Source organism: Heloderma suspectum, chromosome 4, assembly GCF_057233095.1.
Source record: "Heloderma suspectum isolate Gila_16-S chromosome 4, 16-S_ref, whole genome shotgun sequence".
In the NCBI taxonomy this organism is placed as follows: domain Eukaryota; kingdom Metazoa; phylum Chordata; class Lepidosauria; order Squamata; family Helodermatidae; genus Heloderma; species Heloderma suspectum.
Window position 1 is genome coordinate 217,875,775 of NC_139461.1, and position 25,507 is coordinate 217,901,281.

Consider the following 25,507-nt stretch of genomic DNA (forward strand, 5'->3'; position numbering starts at 1 on the left):
GGTTCATGCACTCCTTCCTTCATAAATTTCTCCTTTCCTCCCATGATTTGCTTTTAACTATGGTATAGCTTTATGTCTATAGCAACAATAGCCGTAATTAACACATGTTACCAGGGTTTAAAGTGAGTTTAACATTACACTACCATGGTTAATGCAACTGAGAGAGGGAAGCATGGGAATCCCTAATGTCCTCCCCATCTCTTAACCATGGTTAGGAGATTAAGAATGTGACATCTGCACTGGGCCACAGGACTATAAGACTAGAAGAAGGAGAGAGTCAAAATAATACAGAAGAGAGTGGGGGGGGGAGGTGGGGGAGGAGTTTCCTGAACTCAGAGGGCTACAGTTGAGGCCTCATATACTAAATTTCAAGATAGCTTTCATTAATAGTTCCATTTTTGACCAAAATCTGATGAGGGTACTTGAGAAATACAATTAATTCTTGAGCCAGTATGAGACCTTTTCTGGGAATTTACTGTAACTAGAAGCAGGCATACTATCCATCTGGCAGTGCAGCTGCTTCCTATAACTAGCTTAAATATTATCTAGAAATAATTGTTTACACTAATTTCAAATGGCAAATTTTGTATTTGCATTAATGCCAAATTTCAATCTACTAGATGATGAGCCAACATCCTCTGTTAAAATGTTAGAGAGGCTGTTTTCCCACATATTGAAGGCAGTGAGAAGCTTTCAGTTCTGGGAGTTCATAGGTTCCTGTCCTGCTTTTAATTACATCTAACAAGTTATTGTTCTTGAATAACAGGATAGGAGGAGCATTAGTCTAATAGATGCTAAGAATATAATGTTCTGCTTCCACGCACGCCCACTGCTGCTTCCTTCACGTAGACTTGTAGTGGCATAGGAGCCATTTCCCAAGTTATGGATATGGGATATGCTGCTGAAGAGCAGGGTGGATTGATTTAAATCTAGGCAGTTTAAATCAGTTATTTAAATTAGCAAGAAAAAAGGCCAATTTAAATCACTTATTTAAATCAAATTTCCCATTGAGACTTTTTTCATATATTTCCCATACAGTGGTGCAAATCTGACCACTATGGCATGTTAATTTAGAACTAAATAGAGTATTATTTACAGTGTTTCATTCTTGCAAGCAGGCTTTGCATCTCCTTGTCTCACTGTATATAATTTGAATGCTTTTCTTTTTCCCTATAGAGGAAATGTCATTAAAATATTATCATATACACCTGGTTCATAACGGTTGTTGTTGAATCATAGTTTGTTATGTGCAAACCCTGCCATGAACAATCCAGAGTTCACAACCCAATAACAAACCATTGGTTCTCTTCCTGGGTTGTTCGTTGTTAAGTTAAACCATAGTGCAGGGTTTGCACATAACGACAACCCACGATTCAACAACAGCCCATACTCATACTCTGGGTTGTCACATGCAAACCAGGCCATAGGATATTTCTTATGACCATCACCCATTACAGTTTGAGTTTAACAGCACAATCCTATACATGTCCCTCAGAAATAAGTTCCATTGAGTTTAATGGGCTTACCCCCAGGTAAGTGGGCATAGGATTTCACCATTCGTATTGAGAATACAGGAAGATGCACAGTGGACAATTTTGTCTTCTCCTTTTCTTTCCAGTGTTGCTCCTTACTGTTTCACTTTATCTTGGCCCTGCTATGCCCTCACAAAAAACCAAGTTAAAACAAAAATGAAATGCCTGTGCTGTGACTGATAGGTCAAAACAAGGTTTGATAGTTAGTAGGCTGAAAAAATACAATTTAAATTATAAAAAATCATTTTTTTGGATTTTGTTTAAGCATAATTTTTTATCCACCATGCTATATTGTCTTTCTGGATGGGTTCACAGAATTGCGGGGGTAAAAGAAGCCATCGTGGCTTCTCCCCCGTCCTTGCATGTGCCCTGTGCACACCAGTTATTTACATAATTACCCACGCTGCAACGCAGATTGGCATGTCATCAGAACCCAGCACATGGTTCAGTGGGAGTGGCTTCATACCCACTCCACAACCTCTACTGCACGTCGGGGTTTTTAGGGTGGGTATGAAGCAACTCGTGCTGCGCCGTGCACTGGGTTTGGATGAAACACCAATTATGTAAACAACCAACATGCATGCAACGGTGGGGGGGGGGGAGAAGCCACAATGGCTTCTTTTACCCCCGCGATCATGCAAACCCAGTCTCTGACTTAACTAGCTCCACCACCACATGAGCACAGAACAACAATCCTATCTAGCCTATGTCAGAGAAACTGAAAGCCCAGAACTTTCAAGAAGCAAGAGCTGTTAGTAAAGCTGGACAGCACCATTTTCAGAGATGAAAAACTGAAATTAATGCCATGTTTGATTGGTAGGTAACTTCATTTTTATGGGACTGCACAAGTGCTGCATCCTTAAGTAACCTGCTGATGCAAACCTGACTTGGGGTCCCACCAGTAAGTAGTATAGTGTGAAAGGTATTTTTATGCAATGCATAGGACCAGTATAGCAAATCAGAAAATTTTAGTTGAATTCTCCCAAATAAAAAGTAGTTTCCCAAGGTCAAGTGTCATTCAAAGTACTTTGGTTATTAGTTCCTGAATTTTCCACAGTCCTGATTCTACAATTAAACTATAGACTTTTACATTGTAAATAAGAACTGTTCTGCCACAAACTACATAGTTTGAGATTATTTCCTAATAATATGCTTATTTACCTGGAAGAAAATTCTCATTGAGTTTCAAGGGACTTTACTGCCAACGTAGTCTGCCAATTACAAGTTCAGGACTTGCTGTTTGCAGGCTGTGGAACTGTCAGTAGCCTTTAGGTAGCTACTTAATGTTAACAAAACGTCAGGAAAACAGGGAGGTACTGTAAGTTGGGATCAAAATATAGATAAGTGGAAATAAGAATTTAGTTTAAAAATTCTGGGCAACATCTAACATCAGATAAGTGGACTTTGCCTCCCCCTTCTGCACCCCCCGTCATCTGCTCTGGAGGGTCCCTAACCCTCTGGAATAGGTTTGGGGAGAGCTGCAAGTGGGGGGATATGTTCCAAAAACAGTGCCCATATTGGTGAATGGACACCATTGTATCTTACTCTAAGAATTATAAAAAATAATAGTAATAGTATTTAATAATTTAGTAATACATGAGGATTTTTTTTTCACCAATCAGGATATCTCTAGAGAATTGATTTTACTGTGGCTGGCACAAGGATAACCTTAGAAAGCTTTCCCACCAACCTACCATTGAGTAAATGCTCTGATGTTTGTTGTTGTTGTTGTTGTTGTTCAGTCGTTAAGTCGTGTCTGACTCTTCGTGACCCCATGGACCATAGCACGCCAGGCCTTCCTGTCCTCCACTCTCTCCTGGAGTGTGCTCAAGTTCATATTCATTGCATCGGTGATGCTATCTAGCCATCTCATCCTCTGCTGTCCCCTTCTCCTTTTGCCTTCAATCTTTCCCAGCATCAGTGACTTTTCCAGGGAGTTTTCTCTTCGCATTAGGTGGCCAAAATATTTGAGCTTCATCTTCAGTATCTTCTGATGTTTGTAGCCTTCAACTAATGTAGATTTATAAGGGCAGCATTAGCTACTGAACTTATATTGATGGATAACAAGGGGAGAGGGGAGAGAGCTCTGTATGATAGCAAATAGACAAAGAAGTACTAAACAGAAAAAGGAGTGTAGGGGTCTAGCAGCTGCCCAGCAACTAAACTTGAGCAGTAACATGGAAGGAAATACTGGGCACAGGATACTCAAACTGATAGTCTTGGCTTGATTCCCTGTGTGGTTTGAGATGCTGCTGTGATCATCATTCGCAGACTCAAAGGAATATGAACTGTGAGATATGAAATTTCCAGTTCAAATCTTATAATAGCCATTATCACAGTACATGTTATGCAAGCCACACTCTCTCAGCCTAAACACCCCCATCTGAGGGATAACGTTAATAGCCTACTGTTAGAGCTCTGTTGTAAAAATTACTGAGAAAATGTATGTAAAGTGCTTTGAATACACAGAGTGCTATGTAAATGTTTGTATTTATTACTACTAGTACTACAGTTACATATATTTGTATTCATTTGCATTGGCCAGAGAGATAGTGTAAGGACTACATCATCTGTGTGCAAGCAGTCTGGAAAAAAACAGCAGTTTGAAAAAAGGATGACAGTTAGGTTTTTCTTTTCCCTTTCCAAAATGAATGCTGTTCAAAAATCAGTTTCTTCAGCATTTATGGACCACCATACAGTTTCTACCCAGTTGTGCCCTCTGGCCAAAAGGTTGCCCACCCCTGCCCTTGCTGGACTGAAGGAAGTTTCATGAAGAAAGTCCATGGGTAATTGGTATTTGAGGTCTATTTGCTCTGGGCTCAAAGATCTGAATGGGGCCATCTCTATGCCACTTATTTATTTATTTATTTATTTCATTTCTATAGCGCCCAATAGCCGCAGTTCTCTGGGCGGTTCACAAAAATTAAATCCAAGCAACACACAATAAAACAATTTAAAATAAACAGAACATTAAAACCACAATATAACAATACAATCACAATAAAACCTAGCAGCAGTGCAGGAGTTTAAAACACTTCCCCCCACCTCCAGTGTATCATGCCTGTATCACTGCTGCCACACAAGTTTATCCAGAACTGATATGAAACTGGAGATACAGCTTTTTAAAGAACTTTTAAAGCAGCCACATTTGGGGTGTTGTTTCAGTTTTAATCAGACTGAATGTTCAAATTGCCTCCCACACTATTTTTCTTTATTATATATCTTTTTATTTTTATTTTTTTTAAATATCCGCACGTTATATTAATTCAGTAATCCAGGAAAACAGCATAGAGAAAACATTCCATTCTTCCAGTGCCACTGGTTTGATCAAAATAGGAGCAGTCTCTTCAGCTGCTTTAAAGAGGTACAGATTGAAACATGTTTTTTCCATGTCACAACTGTGTTTGCTGGTGTGTCTAAATCGATACCCATGCCTTTTTCTGTGATATCGTTCCAAAAGGCAGCACTATTTTGCCCATTGGCTGCCATGGGATAGCTTGCACAGCCCTTCTCTCAGCCATAGAATACAAAGAGACAATAGGGTAGGGGGATAGTCTGAGGAGGATGGACACTTGAGCTTTTTTTATCTAACTGCTCTGTCATGGGTCAATAAGCATCAGTACTAAAAATGTGATGCACTTTAAATGTTACAAATTTTCCTCATGCTAGGATAGGAGCAGGGAATTGCCAAGTGGGAGGGAAGGGAAAGAGCTCACCAGACTGTTGTGAACATAACCCTCTGTAATCCTATATAATGCTAAGAGTGGCAGGTGTAGGAGTTCATTTTTCCGCAGCCATTTGGGTTCTGAAATATTGCATACATGCATTCTGCTGTTCAGTGTTCCTTTGCCTTCGAGTACTGATTCCCTTCGAAGGTAAATCACTTTATTAGGCCTTATCCTAATTTTTAAAATGTAGTTGGTTGCAGCATTATTTGAGGAAGTGTCTCAAAACACATTGTTAAATAAGAAAATGCCTTTTACAATCTGGGAAACAGGACAGAAGGGGAAGCTTGTATTTCTTGTTTCTACTTTTTCCTCTCTTTTTCTGAATAAATAGCTATAAATTTCCAAAGTTTTCTTCTACACTGGAAGATAAGAAATGTGGGCCAGGGCCATAGATCTATGAAACTTGTTTTGTGAGGGCAAAAACAGACATTACTTTAAATCAGTATCAACCCCCTGCATCTTTTTCATTTTTAGGCTAGCATAGATGCAGGAGGACCAATCCAGTTTGTGACCCGTGTGAGAAGTAGGAAGGTTTCTAATATCCATATCAAGGGCCCGCACCTACGTTAGAGTGAAAATGAAAAAAAGACATAACTCCTACATATGGATTTAAAGTAATGTCTGTTTTGGCCCTGAGTATAAGGGAGTGGGTTAGACTTGTGCTTCTTGAACAGGAGCCCCCCTCCTCCTCCATGCTGTATGTGACAAACAGTTGAAACAGAGTAGTATCTCAAAAACAGTTTGTTATAGCATTGATGTCAGCTGCTAAAAGGAAAAGAGGCAACATTTATCAGGGCTAGTGCAAGCTCTTTAGATCCTGGCCATGAACTGCTACTTAGTTACCTAGAGGAAGGAAGAGGGGGGCTTCTGAAATCTATGCTGACTTGGGGTCATTTCTGGAAATCCTTGAATTCGGATGTTATCTGCCAGGTACAACAATCTCTGCTAAACTGTACCTGAAATATTGTGACATATGTACCATGCAGTAAAATGCTGGAATGGCTATTGGTTTAAGCAAAAGAGCAGGCACTGCTTTACACACAACTTTCCTACAGAGGAGGTTACTTCCATACAGGCAATTATGAATCTGACGTGTAAATACAATATTTCACTTGTTACAAATGGCCCTTGGAGTCTAATCTTGTAACTTTAATTTGAAATTTTAGCTAGCTTTGATTATTTTAACTACAATTCTGATATTAAGAACCTTGTACAGTTAATTGAAGTCATTAGTAAATATATTTATCTTTGAAAACTAGCCTTCTGGAAAATAAGAATACTTCTGTCTATTCACTAGTGATGCTCTTTTGGATGAGGATTAGAAATAAATCCAATAGAAAAGATCCATGTTGATCAGGTTCTATTTTGCTCCCTTATGCTGTGGTAGCAAGTGGTTTGGCTTCATGATAACCACTTAGAAACCTTCTACCACACTCTTGTACAAAGAAGACTAATACTTAAGAAGACTAGCCCACCTTTTCTCTAATTCGGCTAATTGCTGGTGGTGCAGTGTAGCTAATGGCCGGGTTTGGAGGATCAGCAGAAGAGACAACGCAGCATCGGTTGTTTTCCCCGCTGATAGTCCGAACTCAGCTAATGTTTCTTTTAAACAGTTTTGGCAGTGTTTTGTTGCTGTGGCAGCGAGTGACAGCTTCTGTACCTTGGTGGGGTGCTGTCAGAGTTATCAGGCCTTTTTCTCCCTTAATGCTATCTGCCTGTGGCTCATTGTGTGTGTGTTCAGAGAGACTGGGCAAGCCAGTAGTAAAACGTTGACACTCCCATCCCCTCCTGCAAAGTGCCATTTGGTATGGCATCTTCACATTATTATGCCACAATTTCAGCTGCTGTTAGGGTAGAAAAGTAGGATACAAATGACTGATTGATTTGGTAAGGGTTGGCATTGCTTTCTATGCCTAAATCTGGAAGTTAGTAAAAAAGAAAAGATGGACCCTCCTGAAAAGCTGTGGGAAGACAGATTGCCTTGTTAATAAACACTTCTTCATAAATCTGAATAGTGACAAAGATTCCAAAAGGGTTAGTAAATGAAGTTATGCTCTTTCTTGACCGAAGAAGGTAACAAAGGAATCACTTAGGGCACAATCCTATGCATGTTTAGATAGAAAAAAGTTGTACAACTTCCTGGAAATTTTTCTCTCTAAACAGGTTTAGGATTGCACCCCTAATGTCTTTTCCTTCCCTGGACTACATTATTACCTGTAAAATATTTTTTTCATTTTAGTGTCTGTACTTGCAGACTCCGTTCAATCATGAAATGTTGTTCCGTTCCATAGCATTAAGCAGATATTATGGGTAAGATCGTAAATTTTTCGTGCTGGCCATAGATTTCTGTAAACCCCACCTAATGCCCTAAAATTGCCTTCCTACATTAATATTTTAAGATTAATAAATGTTACATTCCGGATTTCATGCCACTCTTTACAGATCCTTATGTTAAATTAAGTTATTGCTTACTGAGAAACAATTACCATTATATTATAACATTCTTAGATGTGCCTAATATATCTGCTGCTTCGAGTCTAGGAAGGCTCATCCTACAGTACATCAAGTATTTTCTGGGCTACTTTTCACAGCAGTTGTTGTGGCTGGTCTTGTTCTTCGAGATGTGACTTTCAGCCCGATCCTCTGTTTACTCCAAAGTGAGGCATGTATTCAATAGGGCTTACTCGCAGTAGCAATGCAGACTATTGTAACAGGAAGCTGGGGATATTGTCAAGTTTAGCTTGTCACTTATTTTAATCCAATTTAAAAGTTGCCAAATGTGCTCATTTGTATTGGATATATGTATTGCTGTGACTATGTAACTGTCTGAGATCCAGAACATCCCTTCTACAAACATTTTACAGCATTTTACAGCATCACTTGGATTTCTGCCAATTCCTACCCCTACATTGTACATTGTTCCTGTGGGTCCTCTACCCCTCAGGAGTGGTTTTGGAGGCTGGGGGGCTGCAGGGAGGGGGGAAGCCCCTTTGCACATAATGAATTCCACCAGTGCTTCTCTGGATGAAACCTTAAGACCTAGTTTGCACATAATGCTAACCCATGGTTTATTTAACCCATGGGTTGTTGAATTCTGGGTTATTGTGATGTGCAAGTCCAACTGCACTTAACAAACCATAGTTTATTAACCATGTACAACCTAGAAAGCCTGGCAAAACAGCCCATGAACAACCCACAGTTCTGGGTTCACATGTAATGACAATCGGTGGTTTAAACGATCCAGACTTCACAACTCAACAACAAACCAGGGTTGTTTATGGTTAATAAACCATAGTTGATTAGCATGGCTGGGTTTGCACATCATGACAACCAACAGATTAAAGGATGCAGTGGACTCTATCCCCACCTTGCACAAATTGCTGAAACAGATATGGGGACTGCTGCTTTGTATACCCTAATACTGGCACAATGCTCCAAAAGATACAAGGAAGCTTGACCACATACAGTCTCTTGTTTGTGGAAATGAAAGAATATAAGGGCAGATTTCACCGTTTCCTTAATAAAAATCATATAAGTGTCCTGAGAAATGGTGGCATTAGCTTTATATGCAGTAGCCAGAAACTTAAATATAATTATATTTATGCAACATAGTTACTAGTTACTACAATGAAGATCTATTTTAGAAGACTTTTCCCCACTAGATCGTTGTTGAAATTCCTTCTACTGAATGAAAGGATATCAGGACATCTCTATGGTAAATACTTACTGATTAGACATTGATTGTTGTGTCCCTCAGAAGATTATTGTAAAAGAATTGGAGTCACTATTTTTTATATTCCTGGAAAATCTGCTATAATTAGAAACAAGAATTAAGGGTTAAGTGTCATGTACAAGTAGTTCTGAAAAGCAATAATTTTGACTTACTTTGAGGGTTTCAGGAAAACTGTATGTTTTACTCCTCATATTTATAGTAGAATTCCTTTTAATAGTCCTTCCTACGGATGTGTTAATGCTTGTGGCGTAAACCAGTTTTCAAATGCATTCCTTCTGTGTTAGGTTCTTATTGAAAAGATGGCTTTTCTAATGAGCGACAGCACTTTCTATAGTCTTGGGAAATGAAAAATATTTTTTGCTGTGCGGTGCTGTAAAATGGTCTGCCAGTGTTGTGTGAATAGTGTGTGTTTGTAAAATGGTCATTTGACAGCTTTGGAACTTTAATAGACTTAGATGACAGTTTTGATAAAGGTGCCTTCTAGCTATATTTGTTACGGTCAGAATGGAAATCTTCCCCTTGGATGTATACCAGCCTTCCCCAGCCTGGTGCCCTCCATATGTGTTGGAATGCAATTCACAAAATTATCAGCCAACATGGCCATGGCTGAGAATTATATGAGTTGCAGTCCAACACATCTGGAGGACACAAGGCTGAGGAAGGCTGATATATACCAATTTAGTTAAATAAACATTTCAGTCAGTTGACCAGAGCAGGTTGTAGAAAAGTATCTTTTCAAGGAATCTTATACAAGGTTAGGGAGAACCTCCACCCTTCCAGAGCTTTGGCTAGGGTTGGAGGTGTCAGGGGTGGTGGTTTTGCTGGGCTTTTCAGCCTGGTAGATCTTTTCTTTCTTAAATCCAATTCCCACTGAAAGTTCTAGGTGCGGCTGAGAGACCTGATGCAGACCCATCTTGGGCAACCGAGGAGCTTTTGATTCAGTTGATCCAAAGCCACCCCACCCCTGGAATGCCTGATTTCAGAGCCTACTATTGATGGAAACCTCTGTCACTAGACTTACACTGGTATAAATGGAGTCTTTGGGGTGGAGGATGAACTCCACCCCATCCTAACCCCTCCCGGATGGCTGTCCGAGTGGATTGCTCTCTTAATCCTTATTCTTCTGAAGTCTATAATTTTTGGGTAATTTTTTTTATTTTCTCTCAACCAGGGTTGAATTGTTTCTGGATTGTTTTGAAGAGACATCCATATAAATGCAGGTATGTTTGTTTTTCTTTTGTGCATTACAACTTAGCAACTTAAAACCAAACCATACATTGCAAAAAGAAAAACCCACCCCGAAATGTTATGCATCTAATTTAGTCCTTGCTTCCTGTCAAAATACAGCATGTGGTATCATGATACCTTAAAGCAGGGGTGGGCAACACATCGTTGTTGTCCCCCCGTCCTTTTTTGCAGACCCTACTGCTGAATTTGTTGCTGCAGTGGCTGGAAAATAAGGTGCACAGGCAGCATGCACCTTGTATTCAAGCAAAACCACCGATGCACCAAATTTCAGCTGCAAATTCAGTGGCAGGGGGCATGGATGTGCCCCCCAGTCTTGAGGCAGTATGTCCCCCCAAACCCAGAAGTTGCCCATCCCTGCCTTAAAGAAATAATGCATTTTTTATAACATGAGATTTTGTAGGCTGAAGCCCACTTTGTCAGTTGCAAGATGTGGTACCTAAGTGGATAGGTGTGTACACCCTAAATAAACAGAGATGGGATTTTTATTTTTACAAGGTGAGGTCAGAAGAGGAAGTAAGAGGAATAGCATATGTCACAGTTCTATGCAGAGCACTAACGAATTCAACACCCAGTCAAGTGAATGCCATACCTAATGAGCATAGATGGACCCACTCCAGACTAAGGATCACTGATGGAGCACAATCAGTAACTTTTTGCAGTGAGTTAGCCATTCCCAAGATTTCTTGTGAACAAATTCAACCGTATGAGATCTTGTGTCATGTACTCCGATTATTGGTAATATTTATCGGTAATATTTATCATTTATTATTTATGGTTTGTTACTTTGGCATGAAGATATGTCCTGTTAATCTCATCTGTGCTTATTATAGGACACCTAGGTGGATGGTACAACAAACATAACTCAGAACTGGGGAGGGGAAAAGTAGAATAGGAGGTGGTACTACAGCATGCTCATTAGCAAAATGCTGAAATAGGTCTCTACTCCTTTTACAAGAGAGGTATACCGTTTGTAGATCAAGCAATACCTTGAGGCACCCAGCCCCTAAACCACATCCTGAAACTGCCCATAGAAGGCTTCGGCAGAGACATCTGACATGTGCTACACAGCCTTGGAGGATAGTACTACTTGATTTTTATTGAAATACTAGTATATAAATGAATATAAATGAATAACACCTCACAGGAGACTACTCTCTGTTCGTTTCGGTGGTAATAAAAATGTTACGTCATCTACTTGACTAAGTTTATGATGTAAAGAAAGAACAAATGCTGAAGCTGAAGTTTTTCCAAAGATTATTATTTAGATGTTTAAAACTCTATTTTCTTATGACAGTGAACTAAAATGTTTTCTCCCAGACCCAAAATGGAATAGCCAATGTTGATTGCTGTCAAAATAATGAACCTAATCATCCCTGTCCTTTCCAACTGAAAATTTTGAAAGCTTACAGTTTGGTTATTTGCTAGCATCTCATTTCTGCAGGGAATTCTGAGTCCCAAAGCCCATCATAGAGTCCTGCCTTTTAATAGCATTTTGTTTAAGTTTTCTAGTGTTTCCTGTCTGTTCTCTTATCTCCTATTGGCTTTAACCAGTGTTCTGGTTAACATTTAGCTGCAATACATGGAACAAAGCCAGAATAAAATATTTAACTGTTTTGTTTGCTTTTTTGTGACATTCTTTCCTTCCTTGTATATAGTACTTCAGTGTAAAAGAAGACTGCAAAGCTATGGCTTTCTGTGCAAAAATGAGAAGCTCCAAGAAAAATGAAATGAACACAGAAACTCAAGAGCAAGGACTGGAAATAGCATTCTATTTACAAGACAAGCCTTCTCTTTTGTATACATGTGGCAAGTATACAGCAGAAGAGCTTTGCGTTGAAGCTGCCCAGAAATGCTGTGAGTTTTAGCAATCTTCTGTCTTAGTATTTAGTCTATTTAAAAAGGGATGCGGGGGGCCCAGGAAATTACAAGCTAGTTAGCTTAACATCTGTTCTGGGTAAATTGGTGGAAATCATTATTAAAGATAAAACTATAAAGCATATAGAAGGATAAGTCTAGCTGAAGAAAAATCAATATGGCTTCTGCAGTGGTAAGCCCTTGTCTTGCTAACCTAGGGATGGACAACTTGTGGCCCTCCTGATGTTTTTGCCCACAACTCCCATCATTCCTCACCATTTCCTATGCTGGCTAGGGCTGATGGGTTGTCCAGCCACATCTGGAAGGCCACATCTTCCCCAGCCCTGCACTAAACATGTAGAGTTCTAGGAGAGCGCCAACACTCTGGATAGGGATAATCCAGTAGACGTTGTTTACTTGGACTTTCAAAAGGTTGTTCTACTGGGTGCCTCAGTCAGAGGTGGCTTCTTTGTGCACAGGTTTTCCCCAGCTGGGGAAAGCTCACATGGAGTGAAGCTGCGTTGCCAACTGAAGTGCCTGCTGGAGGAACTCCAGCCAGTGGTTTGGCCAGATACCAGATGAAATCAGTGGGTGTGGCCTGCCTCTGATATCAGGAGTGGGCTCCACCCACTGATGTAATCTAGACTGCCGAGGGCCCCATGGGGGCTCATCCAGCCCGCCTGCCTAAAACTGTTCCCCATCTCTGGTCTAAAGTGTCATCAGGATGTGAATGACATGTAATTCTACTTCTCATTTCCTTCAACTAGTCCCAGGGAGGCTGTGGAAATCCTGAACAGGTACCTGAAGACAGTTTTAGAATGGATGAGGGCAAACAAGCTGAGTCTTAATCCAGATAAGATGGAAATATCTGCATGGGGAAACCTACCAATCTGGGTGGGGGTGTGAGACTGGTGTCAGATGGGGTTGCACTGCCCCTGAAGGACCAAGTGCACAGCTTGGAGGTTCTCCTGGACTCTGCACTTTCTATGGAAGTGCAGGTAGCACCTGTTACCAGGAATGCCTTTTATCATCTTTGGCTGACTCACCATCTGTGTCCCTGTCTGGAGAAAGTGGACCTTGCTACAGTCAGCCATGCCCTAGTTACTTGAAAGGCAGTATGAAATATTTTAAATAACTGAATACAATTCTGGTCACCATGACTTAAAAGGAATATTGTAGAGCTGGGAAAAGTGCAGAAAAGATCAACAAAATGATCAAGAAGCTAGAGCAGGAAAGGTTACAATGTTTGGGGCTTTGGGGCTTAGAAAAAATGTGACTAGGTGGGAACATGATAGAGGTGAGGCTGCAGTTTACATGGGCTGCCTTTAAAGATGGTTTGGAAGCATCAACTAGTACAGAACACAGCTGTCTGGTTGCTTGCAGAGACTAGACACGTATAACACTAATTCTGTAGCAGCTGCATTGCTTCCCTGTGTGCTTCCAGGCCCAGTTTAAAGTGCTGATAACCACCTTTAAAACCCTAAATGGCTTGGGACTTGGTTATTTAAAAACTACCTGCACCTATATGAACCTGCCTTAAATCAGCCATGATGGAGACCCTGCTCCTACGCCCAATGTAAGATGCATTAACAAAATGGCACAAGAGATTCTTTGGCCCCATCCTTGTGGAATGCCCTACTATGGAAAATGTGTGGCTCCCATCCTTGCTGCTTTTAAATGGGTCCTAAAGAACTGGATGTTTCAATTTACTTATAAATGAATGGATGTCCATTTTTATTTTATAAATTAAAGTTTTTACTGTTGCTGCTGTTTTAAGTGTTTTATGTTCCCATTTTAATTGTATTTTGCTTTGATTTTATAATTTTACCTTGTAAACAACCTTGAGGAGGCTTTGCCCTGAAAGGTGGTATAAAACATTTTAAATAAATAATACAATTCTTGTCACTGCACCTCAGAAATGATATTGCTGCCTCTTTAGCAAAAAAGGTGGTATATAAATGTTAATAATAAATACTGTAGAGTTGGAAAAGGTGGAGAAAAAGGCAACCAAAATGGTGAAGGGGTTAGATGAAGTGGTAACTCTCCTATGAGGAAAGGTTACAGTGTTTGGGGCTTTTTAGCTTAGAAAAAGGGTAATTAAGAGGAGTCATGATAGAACTGTATAAAATTATGCATGAATTGGGGGATGTTTTTCTCCTGCTCAACTAGAATCTGGTGTCATCCAATGAAACTACATGGTGGGCGATTCAGGACAGATACTTCTTCACACAGCGCACTGTTAAACTATGGAAATGGTTATCACAAGATGTGGTGGCTGCCAATTTAGACAGTTTTAAAAAGGGACTAGACAAATGCATGGTGGATAAGGCTATCAATGGCTAGTCATGATTGCTATATGTTATGTCCAGTATTATAGGCAGTGTGCCTTGGAATACCAGCTTCTGGGGAACATGAGTTGGAGGGGACTGTTGCACTCATGTCCTGCTTGTGGGCTTCTCATAGGCATCTGGTCACTGTGGAAACAGAATGCTGGATTAAATAAGCCTTTGGTCTGATCCAGCCTGGCTGGAAATAGCAAAGTGTGTTGCAGGCAGAAATGTCCAAAAGCATATGAGGCATTGAAAAGGAGGACAACATTCCACAAAGGCCTTTTTTCCTCTTGAATATTCCTTTTGGATGTTGGAACATTATTTCTTTGATGGTTCCAGTGTTGTTGTTGTTCAGACATTAAGTCGTGTCCGACTCTTCGTGACCGTATGGACCATAGCACGCCAGGCCTTCCTGTCCTCCGCTCTCTCCCGCAGTGTGCTCAAGTTCATATTCATTGCATCGGTGATGCTATCTAGCCATCTCATCCTCTGCCGTCCCCTTCTCCATTTGCCTTCGATCTTTCCCAGCATCAGGGTCTTGCAAGTGAGTTTTCTCTTCACATTACGTGGCCAACATATTTGAGCTTCAGCTTCAGTATCTGTCCTTCCAATGAGCAGTCAGTGTTGATTTCCTTTAGGATGGACTGATCTGACCTCCTTGCAGTCCAGGGGACTTGTAAGAGTCTTCTCCAGCACCACAGTTCGAAAGCATCCATTCTTCGGCACTCAGCCTTCCTTATAGTCCAGCTCTCACAGCCATACGTTACTGCTGGGAAAACCATAGCTTTGATTATACGGACCTTTGTCGGCAAGGTGATGTCTCTGCTTCTTACTATGCTGTCTAGGTTTGCCATAGCTTTCCTCCCAAGGAGCAAGCATCTTTTAATTTCATGGCTACAGCCGCTGTTTGCGGTAATCTTGGAGCCCAAGAAAGTAAAATCTGTCACTGCTTCCATTTCTTCCCCTTCTATATGCCAGGAAGTGATGGGGCCAGATGCCACGATCTTAGTTTTTTTAATGTTGAGTTTCAAACCAGCTTTTGCACTCTCCACTTTCACCCTCAACAAGAGGCTCTTTAGATCCTCTTTGCTTTCTGCCATTAGGGTGGTATCGTCTGTGTATCTGAGGTTGTTGATAATTCTCCCAGCAATCTTAATTCCGACCTGTGATTCATCCAACCTGGTGTTTCTCATAATGTACTCTGCATATAAATTAAATAAGCAGGGCGACAATATACAGCCTTGTCGTACTCCTTTCCCAATTTTGAACCACTCGGTTGTTTCATGTCTGGTTCTTACTGTTGCTTCTTGACCCTCATACAGGTTTCTCAGGAGACAGGTAAGGTGGTCTGGTACTCCCATCTCTTTAAGAATTTGCCAGAGTTTGTTGTGATCCACACAATCAAAGGCTTTAGCATAGTCAATGAAGCAGAAATAGACATTTTTCTGGAATTCTCTTGCTTTCTCCATGATGCAGCGAATGTTGGCGATTTGATCTCTAGTTCCTCTGCCTCTTCGAAACCCAGCTTGTACTTCCGGTAGTTCTCGGTTCATATGCTGCTGAAGCCTAGCTTGTAGGATTTTGAGCATCACCTTGCTGGCATGTGAAATGAGCGCAATTGTGCGGTAGTTTGAACACTCTTTGGCGTTGCCCTTCTTTGGAATTGGAATGTAAACTGACCTTTTCCAGTCTTGTGGCCACTGTTGAGTGTTCCAAATTTGTTGACATATTGAGTGCAGCACTTTAACAGCATCATCGTTTAGGATTTTAAATAGCTCAGCTGGAGGAATACTGTCATGTCTGCTAGCTTTGTTGTTAGTAATGCTTCCTAAGGCCCACTTGACTTCACTCTCTAGGATGTCTGGCTCAAGTTCAGTGACCACACTATCATGGCTATCCGGGACATTCAGATCTTTCTTGTATAGTTCTTCTGTGTATTCTTTCCACCTCTTCTTAATCTCATCTGCTTCTGTTAGGTCTCTGCCTTCTTGTCCTTGATCATGCCCGTCTTTGCACAAAACGTTCCCTTGAGATCTCCGATTTTCTTGAAGAGATCTCTAGTCTTCCCCATTCCGTTGTTTTCCTCGATTTCTTTGCATTGTTCATTTAAGAAGGCCTTCTTGTCTCTCCTTGCTATTCTCTGGAACTCTGCATTCAGTTGGGTATATCTTCCCCTTTCTCCCTTGCTTTTCGCTTCCCTTCTCTCCTCAGCTACTTGTAAAGCCTCATCAGACAGCCACTTGGCTTTCTTGCATTTCTTTTTCTTTGGGATGGATTGAGTTGCTGCCTCCTGAACAATGTTACGGACCTCCGTCCATAGTTCCTCAGGCACTCTGTCTATCAGGTCTAATCCCTGAAATCTATTCCTCACCTCCACTGTATATTTATAAGGGATATGATTGAGGTCATACCTGAATGGTTTAGTGGTTTTCCCTACGTTCTTCAATTTAAGCCGAAACTTTGCAATAAGAAGCTCATGATCTGAGCCACGGTCAGCTCCAGGTCTTGTTTTTACTGACTGTATAGAGCTTCTCCATCTTTGGCTGCAAAGGACATAATCAATCTGATTTCGATATTGACCATCTGGTGGTGTCCATGTGTAGAGTTGCCTCTTGTGCTGTTGGAAAAGAGTGTTTGCTATGATCAGCGTGTTCTCTTGGCAAAACTCTATTAGCCTTTGTCCTGCTTCATTTTGTAGACCAAGGCCATGCTTGCCTGTTATCCTGGTGATTTCTTGACTTCCTACTTTAGCATTCCAATGCCCTATGATGAAGAGGACATCTTTTTTTTGGTGTTAGTTCTAGAAGGTGTTGTAGGTCTTCATAGAACCGATCAACCTCAGCTTCTTCGGCCTCAGTGGTTGGGCATAGACTTGAATTACTGTGATGTTGAATGGTTTGCCTTGGATTCATACTGAGATCATTCTATCGTTTTTGGGATTGTACTCCAATACTGCTTTTCCCACCCTTTTGTTGACTATGGATGCTACTCCATTTCTTCTAAGGGATTCTTGTCCACAGTAGTAGATATAATGGTCACCTGAATTAAATTCGCCCATGCTTGTCCATTTGAATTCGCTGATTCCCAAGATGTTGATGTTCAATCTTGCCATCTCATGTTTGACCACCTCCAGCTCACCGTGATTCATTGATCTGACATTCCAGGTTCCTAAACAATATTGTTCTTACAGCATCGGACTTTCTTTTCACCACCAGTCACATCCACAGCTGAGTGTCCTTTCGGCTTTGGCCCAGCCGCTTCAGTCTTTCTGGCGCTACTTGGAAATTCCCTCTGCTCTTCCCCAGTAGTATATTGGACACCTTCTGACCTGAGGGGCTCATCTTCCGGGGTCATCTCTTTTAGCCTTGTGATACGTTCCATGGGGTTTTCTTGGCAAGAATACTGGAGTGGGTTGCCATTTCCTTCTCTAGTGGACCACATTTTGTCAGAACTCTCTGCCATGACCTGTCCATCTTGGGTGGCCCTGCACAGCATAGCTTATGGCTTCACTGAGTTACGCAAGCCCCCTCGCCACAGCAAGTCAGTGATCCATGAAGGGGGATGGTTCCAGTAGGCTCCTTTTAATATGTACTGCTCCTTTTTACTCCTTGTTCATGGACAGTGAAGATCTCTTGGGTAGACTTGAAGAATACATCTACTAATTCTGGCTGCTGAATTACAACTCTTTATTATAAATGATAATGAATACTTAAAAAGCCCATTTATTATTTATGCTAATTGAGTTTAAAAGCTGTCAAACACTTTCTTCTGTACTTATTCTAAATGTGTACTGTAACACATTTGCCAGAAATTCCAATCTTATTTGAATGGTTAACTTTAAGGTGTGGTGGGTCCCCCACCTCTTTTCATTCTTCCAAAAGACAATATTTTTGTCAAAGGCCTCAAACCCACTTTGTATTATTTAACTTCTTTCTGGTGTAGGTAGATTACCATTTGGCTGAATTTCACTGAGTTTAGATGTTGCCTTCCCAGCCCATAAATTCAAGATTATTTGGGATCCCAAAAAATCTCAAGTACAGCATATTAAGAGATCTTTGGTTTATTTGAAGAAGGATTGTCTCTGACCTCTCAGTTTGACCTTAGATGCAAGTGAGAGTTTGGATTGTAGGATCGGGGTACTCAATAAATGAGGATCTACCAATTTAGGTGTTGCCTTGTGTGGCCAATGGGAGAATTGGGGAGGAAGTGCACAAACCCAAGACCTTCTCCTAATATTGCTGCAGGTGTGCATGGGAGCTAATATCCAGACAGAACCTAAGTTTCTGGATTTGATCTTTCAAAACTTGACCTTACATGTGGATAGTACTGTTGGTTGCTGCCAGATTGACAAACAATCTTGGCAGTTATTCACACGGGAAATGTTTTTATGAATGCTCTCATTTCAGTGCAGATCTCTTGTGCCTTTCCACTCTACTTTCAACACCTACAGCTAAAACAGAGATTTAATAGGTTGGATCTAATGGTGTAATTCCATCAGCTGAACTGGGAAAGGGATGAGTCCCATCCGTCCAACACACCCTCAATATCTGATTCGGAGGGCTGGAGTAGATTCATGGGCTGCAGGAGAAAGGAAAGACAAAATCCCCTTACGCTAGTGGACTTCCACTAGCATGGCACTGGATTTAATTTAATCCCTGTAATCAATAGAAGCTATAAGAGTTCTTTTATATTTTTCTGTTAAATGTACCCATGTTTAATACTAAAACATTTATTTAATCATCTTCCCTTTTTAGGACTTGAGCAAATAAGTATTTTTCAAGGTACCTACTGAGTTGATGATTTTATGTCGTTTTCTTTTTAAACAGCTATATCGCCATTGTGTCACAATCTGTTTGCACTCTTTGATGAAAGCAGAAAGTTGTGGTATGCACCAAATCATGTCTTCCAGATAGATGACAAAACAGCACTCCGAGTTCATTATCGCATGAGGTACATACGACCCTAAGTAGCAAGGTTGTGGTAACTTAAGTCTTGTCAAGGAATTGTGTCTTTTTGTTACGTATGAGATTTAATTTGCTTTTCTTTAAGATGCAACTAGTCTTCAGATTGTAGCCCAAGAAATTTAGCTACAAAAGAGTCTGATGACTGGAGGGGTTTGAAAAGGTTGCAGTTTTTGCTGCTTATGACACACATGAGTATTATTGTAGTTTTATTATTTGATGCTATTAGCTGCCTTGCATTTCCCATAGAAGGAGTGGAGGAGGGGCTGGGTATACATAGAATGAATAAATAAACTTGACAGTTCTAAAGCCATAATTAAATAGTTCAATGTTAATAAAGAGGAGTCTGACTCATTTCCTATAGTCTGTAGGTATATTTGGGCGGTATCTGAGCTTCCCACATGCTCAGGATGGAATGGGGCAGATCAGTGGAGCTCGCAAAATGGAACTCTGCTGATTTGTCCCATTCTGGAAACTGGCGTTTATGATTTATAAAGCGCTAGTTCCTGTTGCACTAGCAGTTGGTCCTGTGAGCACAACAGAACGAGCCCTAGGAATTTAAATTTATATGGACAATGGACATCTTGGAATGTGTCCTGTGTAAAGTTAACTTCAAAAGATTGCTTAAAATATCTTTGTGCATTAGGACAGGCGCTTGTTCAGTGTCACAGAACTGCTCCTAGAAAATGCTGTATTCTTTGAACCTTGGTGGGGAAGTTTATTACAAAGAGTTAGTCACAGTCCAGTAACAAAAGTAAGTAAAAATGGACATGAGAGAGGGGGTTGTTAGTTTGTGTATATCCTTTACTTTAGTTCTTTCTCTGTCATTTAGTAAGGGTCTTATTTCCTAGTTATATAAAGTGCAGGAATGGGATGAGGAATAGATGGGATGGATGTGGAAAAAAAGAAAGGAAGTATGTGGTCCATTTTGTCATCCAAAGACTCATTGGACATTTCTGACAATCACCCTAATGTTACTGAGAGTGCTCCTGATGGGGTTTTTTCTTTGCAAATGTGTATGCTTCTAGTAGCTTCAGACACAGAAAATGGTTGTTAGTAACCTAAGGGAGAGTATGTGTATGTTTTTTTTAAAGGGAAAGGGGGAATCTAAGCACACGTTTTATACAAAAAATAAACTCCAAATCAATTTATTTTGTCAGAATCCTACTTTAATGTCGTATTTCATAAAACATATTGCGCACCTAGTAAGCTCATGATGCAGAGGCAAGAGTTCAACAGGGGACTTCTTGGTTCGCACCTCAGTCTTAACCACTATGCTCCAGTTGGTCTGTTTGTCTCTGGTAGAAGACCATGCAAACAGGATGATACCACTTCTTTATTGGAGTGCTGTTTTAAACTTTCTTTTGTTTTCATTGCATTAGTATCAGGTATTGTAAATATTGCTGTCCTAATGCACAAAGATAGTTTAAGGTATCGTACTAACAGTAAGGCTAGGATGAGACTTCCTGAATATTCTGTACTTCTTGTTTTTACAGACTGTTTAGTATTTGGGTCAGTATATTTTTCAAACATATCATGAAACTATAAAGTGTAAAAACTGAGAATAGTGGCACAAGAAATATTGAGTCAAGCTCAACAGTATCAGGCCTGATATTAAATATAGCAAACAAGGTAGAAGTGCTTAACTTCATTTGATTTTTCAGTAACTGAATATCCACAGCAAGTGACAGACCATCTCATTATTAGAACAATTAGTCATTTAAACTATCAGAAGCACTTCATGGAGCATAGGTTTTGAGAGACAAAAATAAAATATTTCTATAGTGGGCTGATTGAAGCTTATAAAGAAGCATGAATTTAGAGTGGATTATGGTAGATAATTAGGCAAGCTACTCAGAATGAGCACAGTCCCAAAGTCAAAATATAACTATTGACTTAATCTGATTGGCAGACTGTAAATTAGGCAGGACCTTTTGCATGAATATTACAGGAGCTCTCTATCAGGTTGCCTTGGGATGTGGTAGAATTGCAGTCACTGAAAGCCTTTTAAGAGCAGATTACATAAGCATTTATTCAATTGAGTTTTGCTAGATACCTGAGGCCAGAGGACTGAGTGGAGGATCTTTGGAAGACACTGCTACTGACTATTAAATATAAAGTTATGCCCATTGGTGGGGATTGGGGTATGGTATCTAGTCCTTTGAAAATAATAACTTTGGGTATGATTTTTTTCTGGCAGGTGTCTGGATCATGAGATCCCCACTTCATTGGGATTTGTCTTTTTGAAAAATGTTTTAACTCTTTTAACTCTTTTAACCATTGTTTTATTCGTTATCATGTTGTTCACCGCTCCGAAATCTTCTGATGAGGAGCGGTATATAAATATTGTAAATAAATAAATAAAATAAATAAATCCTTCCAGCTCTGCTTTTCTGCTTGCTCTGTTTTTAAGGGTTGGCAGTTTCCTGGAAAGAAATCTAGAATGAGGCAGGACAATACTAAATAGTATATGCTGGGGCATAATCCAGCAAAAAGTTACGCATTTTCAAATCCTTTTGGCACTGAATGGAAAAAAGTTAAGAACATGCTTAACTTTCCCATTGAAATCAGTGGGACATAAATGCTTAACTTTAGCTGGATACTGCCCATTGTGTCTTAAGCATGAAGAAGTCTGCATCTCTTTGAGAGTAACACTTCAAGGCCCAGCATTCTGGATTGCTGTCTTTTGTTGCTCTAATCTAATATTGGTTTTGAGGCTTTATAAGAAATGCTGGGTATCATGTGTAATCTCCTTGGAAAATAGAGTAAAACAAACCAGTAATGTGTGTGGGCATTCAACAGTTTATGTTTACATATTAGTACTAGTTGTAGAATTTATCCTTTTCACAAAACATGTGAATATGGAGCACAATCAACATCTGAAAACCATGTTTGGAGAGCAATCTACCAAGGCCCCTGTGCGTAAAATAAATGTATCCCACCAGCACCTATGTAGCCACCAGCACCTCTGTCCAGCTCCAAGGGGCCTGTGCATTTTTAAGGAGCCCCCACAACGTTTGTGCCATGCATGTGACTTTGCATTGTGCTATAATGCTGCCATGGCAGCATTTTCCCAGAAGAAAATTGAGCTACTCAGGCCAGCTCATGTGTGGGCATTATTGTGAGCTGATACAGGGTTGTTTCAGGGGAAGCACTTGCTAGAAGGAAGGCATGCCAAGGGAAATCCCATGTTAGGAAGGTTGTAAGTGTACAACTGAAGTGTACTGCTGAAGTGTACAAGGGGACTGGGATTATTGTGCCTGGGAGAGAGTATTAAGCAACTGGGTAGGTCAGCCTGGTAATTCAGCTGTGTATGGGTATGATAATCTTAAATTAGCAGTCATAATAGAACAATCTTGAGACAATTGGTATTCCTATAAGTTGATCAATATGTTTTTGATCAAGTTCTATTTTGGTATTTGGTGGTTTCTTATTTTCTAGTTGTATGTTAAAAACATTAAATCATGCATGTAGCACCAAATGATTTCCTGAAGTCCTTATTATTTTCTCAAGGTTTTACTTTACTAATTGGCATGGGACAACTGAAAATGAGCCATCTGTCTGGAGATATTCTCCAAAGAAACCAAAGAATTCTTATGAAAAAAAACAAGTACAAGAAGGAACACCCCTCCTTGATGCAAGTTCACTAGAATATCTCTTTGCACAGGCAAGTGCTTTGTAAGAGGGAATTATAAGTCATGTTTGTGTTATAGTAGCACCTACTTGCTTTTTTATAAATCTTACAATCTACCCTTGTTTCTCCAACGGAGGTGAGGCTCTCATGATTATGTTGGCTTTATCTTTTTTTAAAAAGATTGCTATAAACTCTGAATTAAGTTCTAGATGTATAGAAGGAGTGTATTGTTAACATGGATGAAATGTTTAATAATCTGCTTTTAATTGGTTTGTTTTCGTGATTTTAATTGTACGCTTGGTTTGAATGCACAGAAAAGCAGTCCATAAATAAGCTGAAATTAGAAAAAATATGTTTGGGTTGCAACCCCCTTTGCATTATACATTTTGATTGAGTGATTGTTCTGTAGTGCATTGGCCTTGTAGTATTATCATTGTTGTTGTTGTTGTTGTTATTATTTGTATGTTTTTTGTTAGGGAGAAGGAACATTACTGTTCTGTTCCTTAGCATATCATGAAACTTTCACATAGAAGATGGTTTCTGCATGGCTGTTTGGCTGGAGTGAAATAACTGCCTGTAACTAAGCCAGATTTCTCTCACTTCTCAATTTAGGGACAGAATGATCTGGTAAGATGTTTTGCACCTGTTCGGGATCCTAAAAACGATCAAGAGACTCATGAAATTGAAAATGAATGTCTGGGCATGGCTGTACTTGCAATCACCCACTATGCAATTAAGAAAAACCTGAGGTTGCCGGACCTTCCCAGGGACATTAGGTGAGTCAGAATTAGTTGTGTATTGTACCACACAAACTTCTCTTTTCTGATGTTGAGACAGGCGTGTCGGAAGACTATGTATAGGACATGGATTATTTTTCTCTTACTAGTAACTGACAATGGAGAAGTAAATTAGCTTTTCCAATCCTTCTGTGGATTCCTGAATGGTCTGTTAGAAGATACTTCAGAAATAAATGCTTGAGGTCTGATGCATGTCCAAATTCTATCAGTTTAAAAATAACATTTTTATAAGCCCTTTATTTTTCCAGATTCCCTTACTTGCGTGTATGTTTTACTCATACACTGTTGCATACCACCTGTCACATTAAACAATGGTTTGTGTGAACAAATCCAAACAATTATGTGTTTCAAATGTACAGGGTAGCCATTGCTTACCAAGCAATCAAACTGAACCTGAACCAAAACCCAGAGCAAACCTTTATTTTTATCTGAACTGTAATCTGAACATCTATATTGAATGTCTATGTTGAGCTAGAACTGGAACAGACTCGCAAAAGAGTTTGGTTATCCTTTTGGAATAAGGTTGTGACCAAAAATGTGCATACACTGTGGCTCCACTAGAACCAGAATGAATCAGAAGAGGCACATAAAATAAAACCAACACCTGGAAGGATTATTTATTTTGGCTTTGTCCAGGCTTCTGTACTTTGCCATCTTCAAGAGGGCTGGGCCTGGGAAGCATTAGGCAGGGATTGGACTGGAGGCTGCTTTCTCTTTAATGCAGAAACAATTGTAGTGAAGATAAAATGGTCTGTTAAGGAAGGAAAGGAGAGAGGCTACCTCTAATAAACACTGCTGAGTGTATTCCCATGCTGCAGTGTTCAGCCAGCCTCTGTAGGTGGATGTTAGTTTTTAGGGTGTTGCTAACCTGAATTGAAACCTTTTTTTTTATAACCTTTGACCTAAAAGTTTTGTGGATCTGGCTTATCTAGCATACACAGTGAAGCAATGGATGGTGACATCCAGGCTGTGGGTGGACTATAGTCAGGCTGGGGGCATGGTTAGTGAACCACCCACTGGTTCATGAGTACTTTCATTCTCCAACAGCTCAGGGTGCTTCTCTGTATGGAGCAATGGTCATAATCATGGTTTGTCAGTTTGATCATAACAATACATGAATATTCTATTTCTCCTGTCGTTCTAAGACCTTGTTTGGTATTCGACTTCCCATGTCAGCATAAGGATGGGGTTTTTTTTTAACAGTCAGCATCTGTTCTTATAATGAGGGTTTCTTGATAAGGAATAGCATTGAATACCAGAACCTGCTAAGAGGCTAAGGTTTTCCAAATACAAATGTTTTTGTTAAAGCTGGTTTCGGCAGGAAGCACTCATTTTCTGGCTTGTTAAGCTTGTGTTAGGTCTGGAACATGACTTATGTAAATGTCACATGATATCCCCACACTTGTATAAGAAGGTTCCAAACACTTTGACTACTCAGTATAATCCTTACAAAAACCCTGAGATAGATCAGTAGTAATATCTCCATATTGTTGAGGGGTAGAGGCTGCCGCTGGGGTGTAAGGCTTTGCCCTAGAGCCACCCATGAGGGATTTGCCACTTCACAACTCTTTCTTGTAACTGTTACATTATGATTAATTTTGGACTTGTCAGGCTCTGATTTGCCAAGGCATCGTCTGATCATCCCAGCTACCAGGCTTATCACAGATCATAACTGAATTTCACTATGTTA

General features: G+C 40.1%; 1 protein-coding gene across 2 annotated transcripts in view; it reads left to right on the forward strand.

Moving 5' to 3' along the window:
* The window catches only part of JAK1 (Janus kinase 1), a 104,732-nt gene that overhangs the window by 39,981 nt on the left and 39,244 nt on the right, over positions 1–25,507 (forward strand). For both annotated transcript variants that reach the window (XM_084852295.1, XM_084852296.1), the window contains exons 2-6: positions 10,165–10,213; positions 11,897–12,095; positions 19,252–19,375; positions 22,900–23,053; positions 23,633–23,796. In XM_084852295.1, the coding sequence (XP_084708421.1) occupies positions 10,208–10,213; positions 11,897–12,095; positions 19,252–19,375; positions 22,900–23,053; positions 23,633–23,796 (647 nt within the window). In that variant the 5' untranslated portion in view covers positions 10,165–10,207. The remainder of the gene's footprint in view (positions 1–10,164; positions 10,214–11,896; positions 12,096–19,251; positions 19,376–22,899; positions 23,054–23,632; positions 23,797–25,507) is intronic.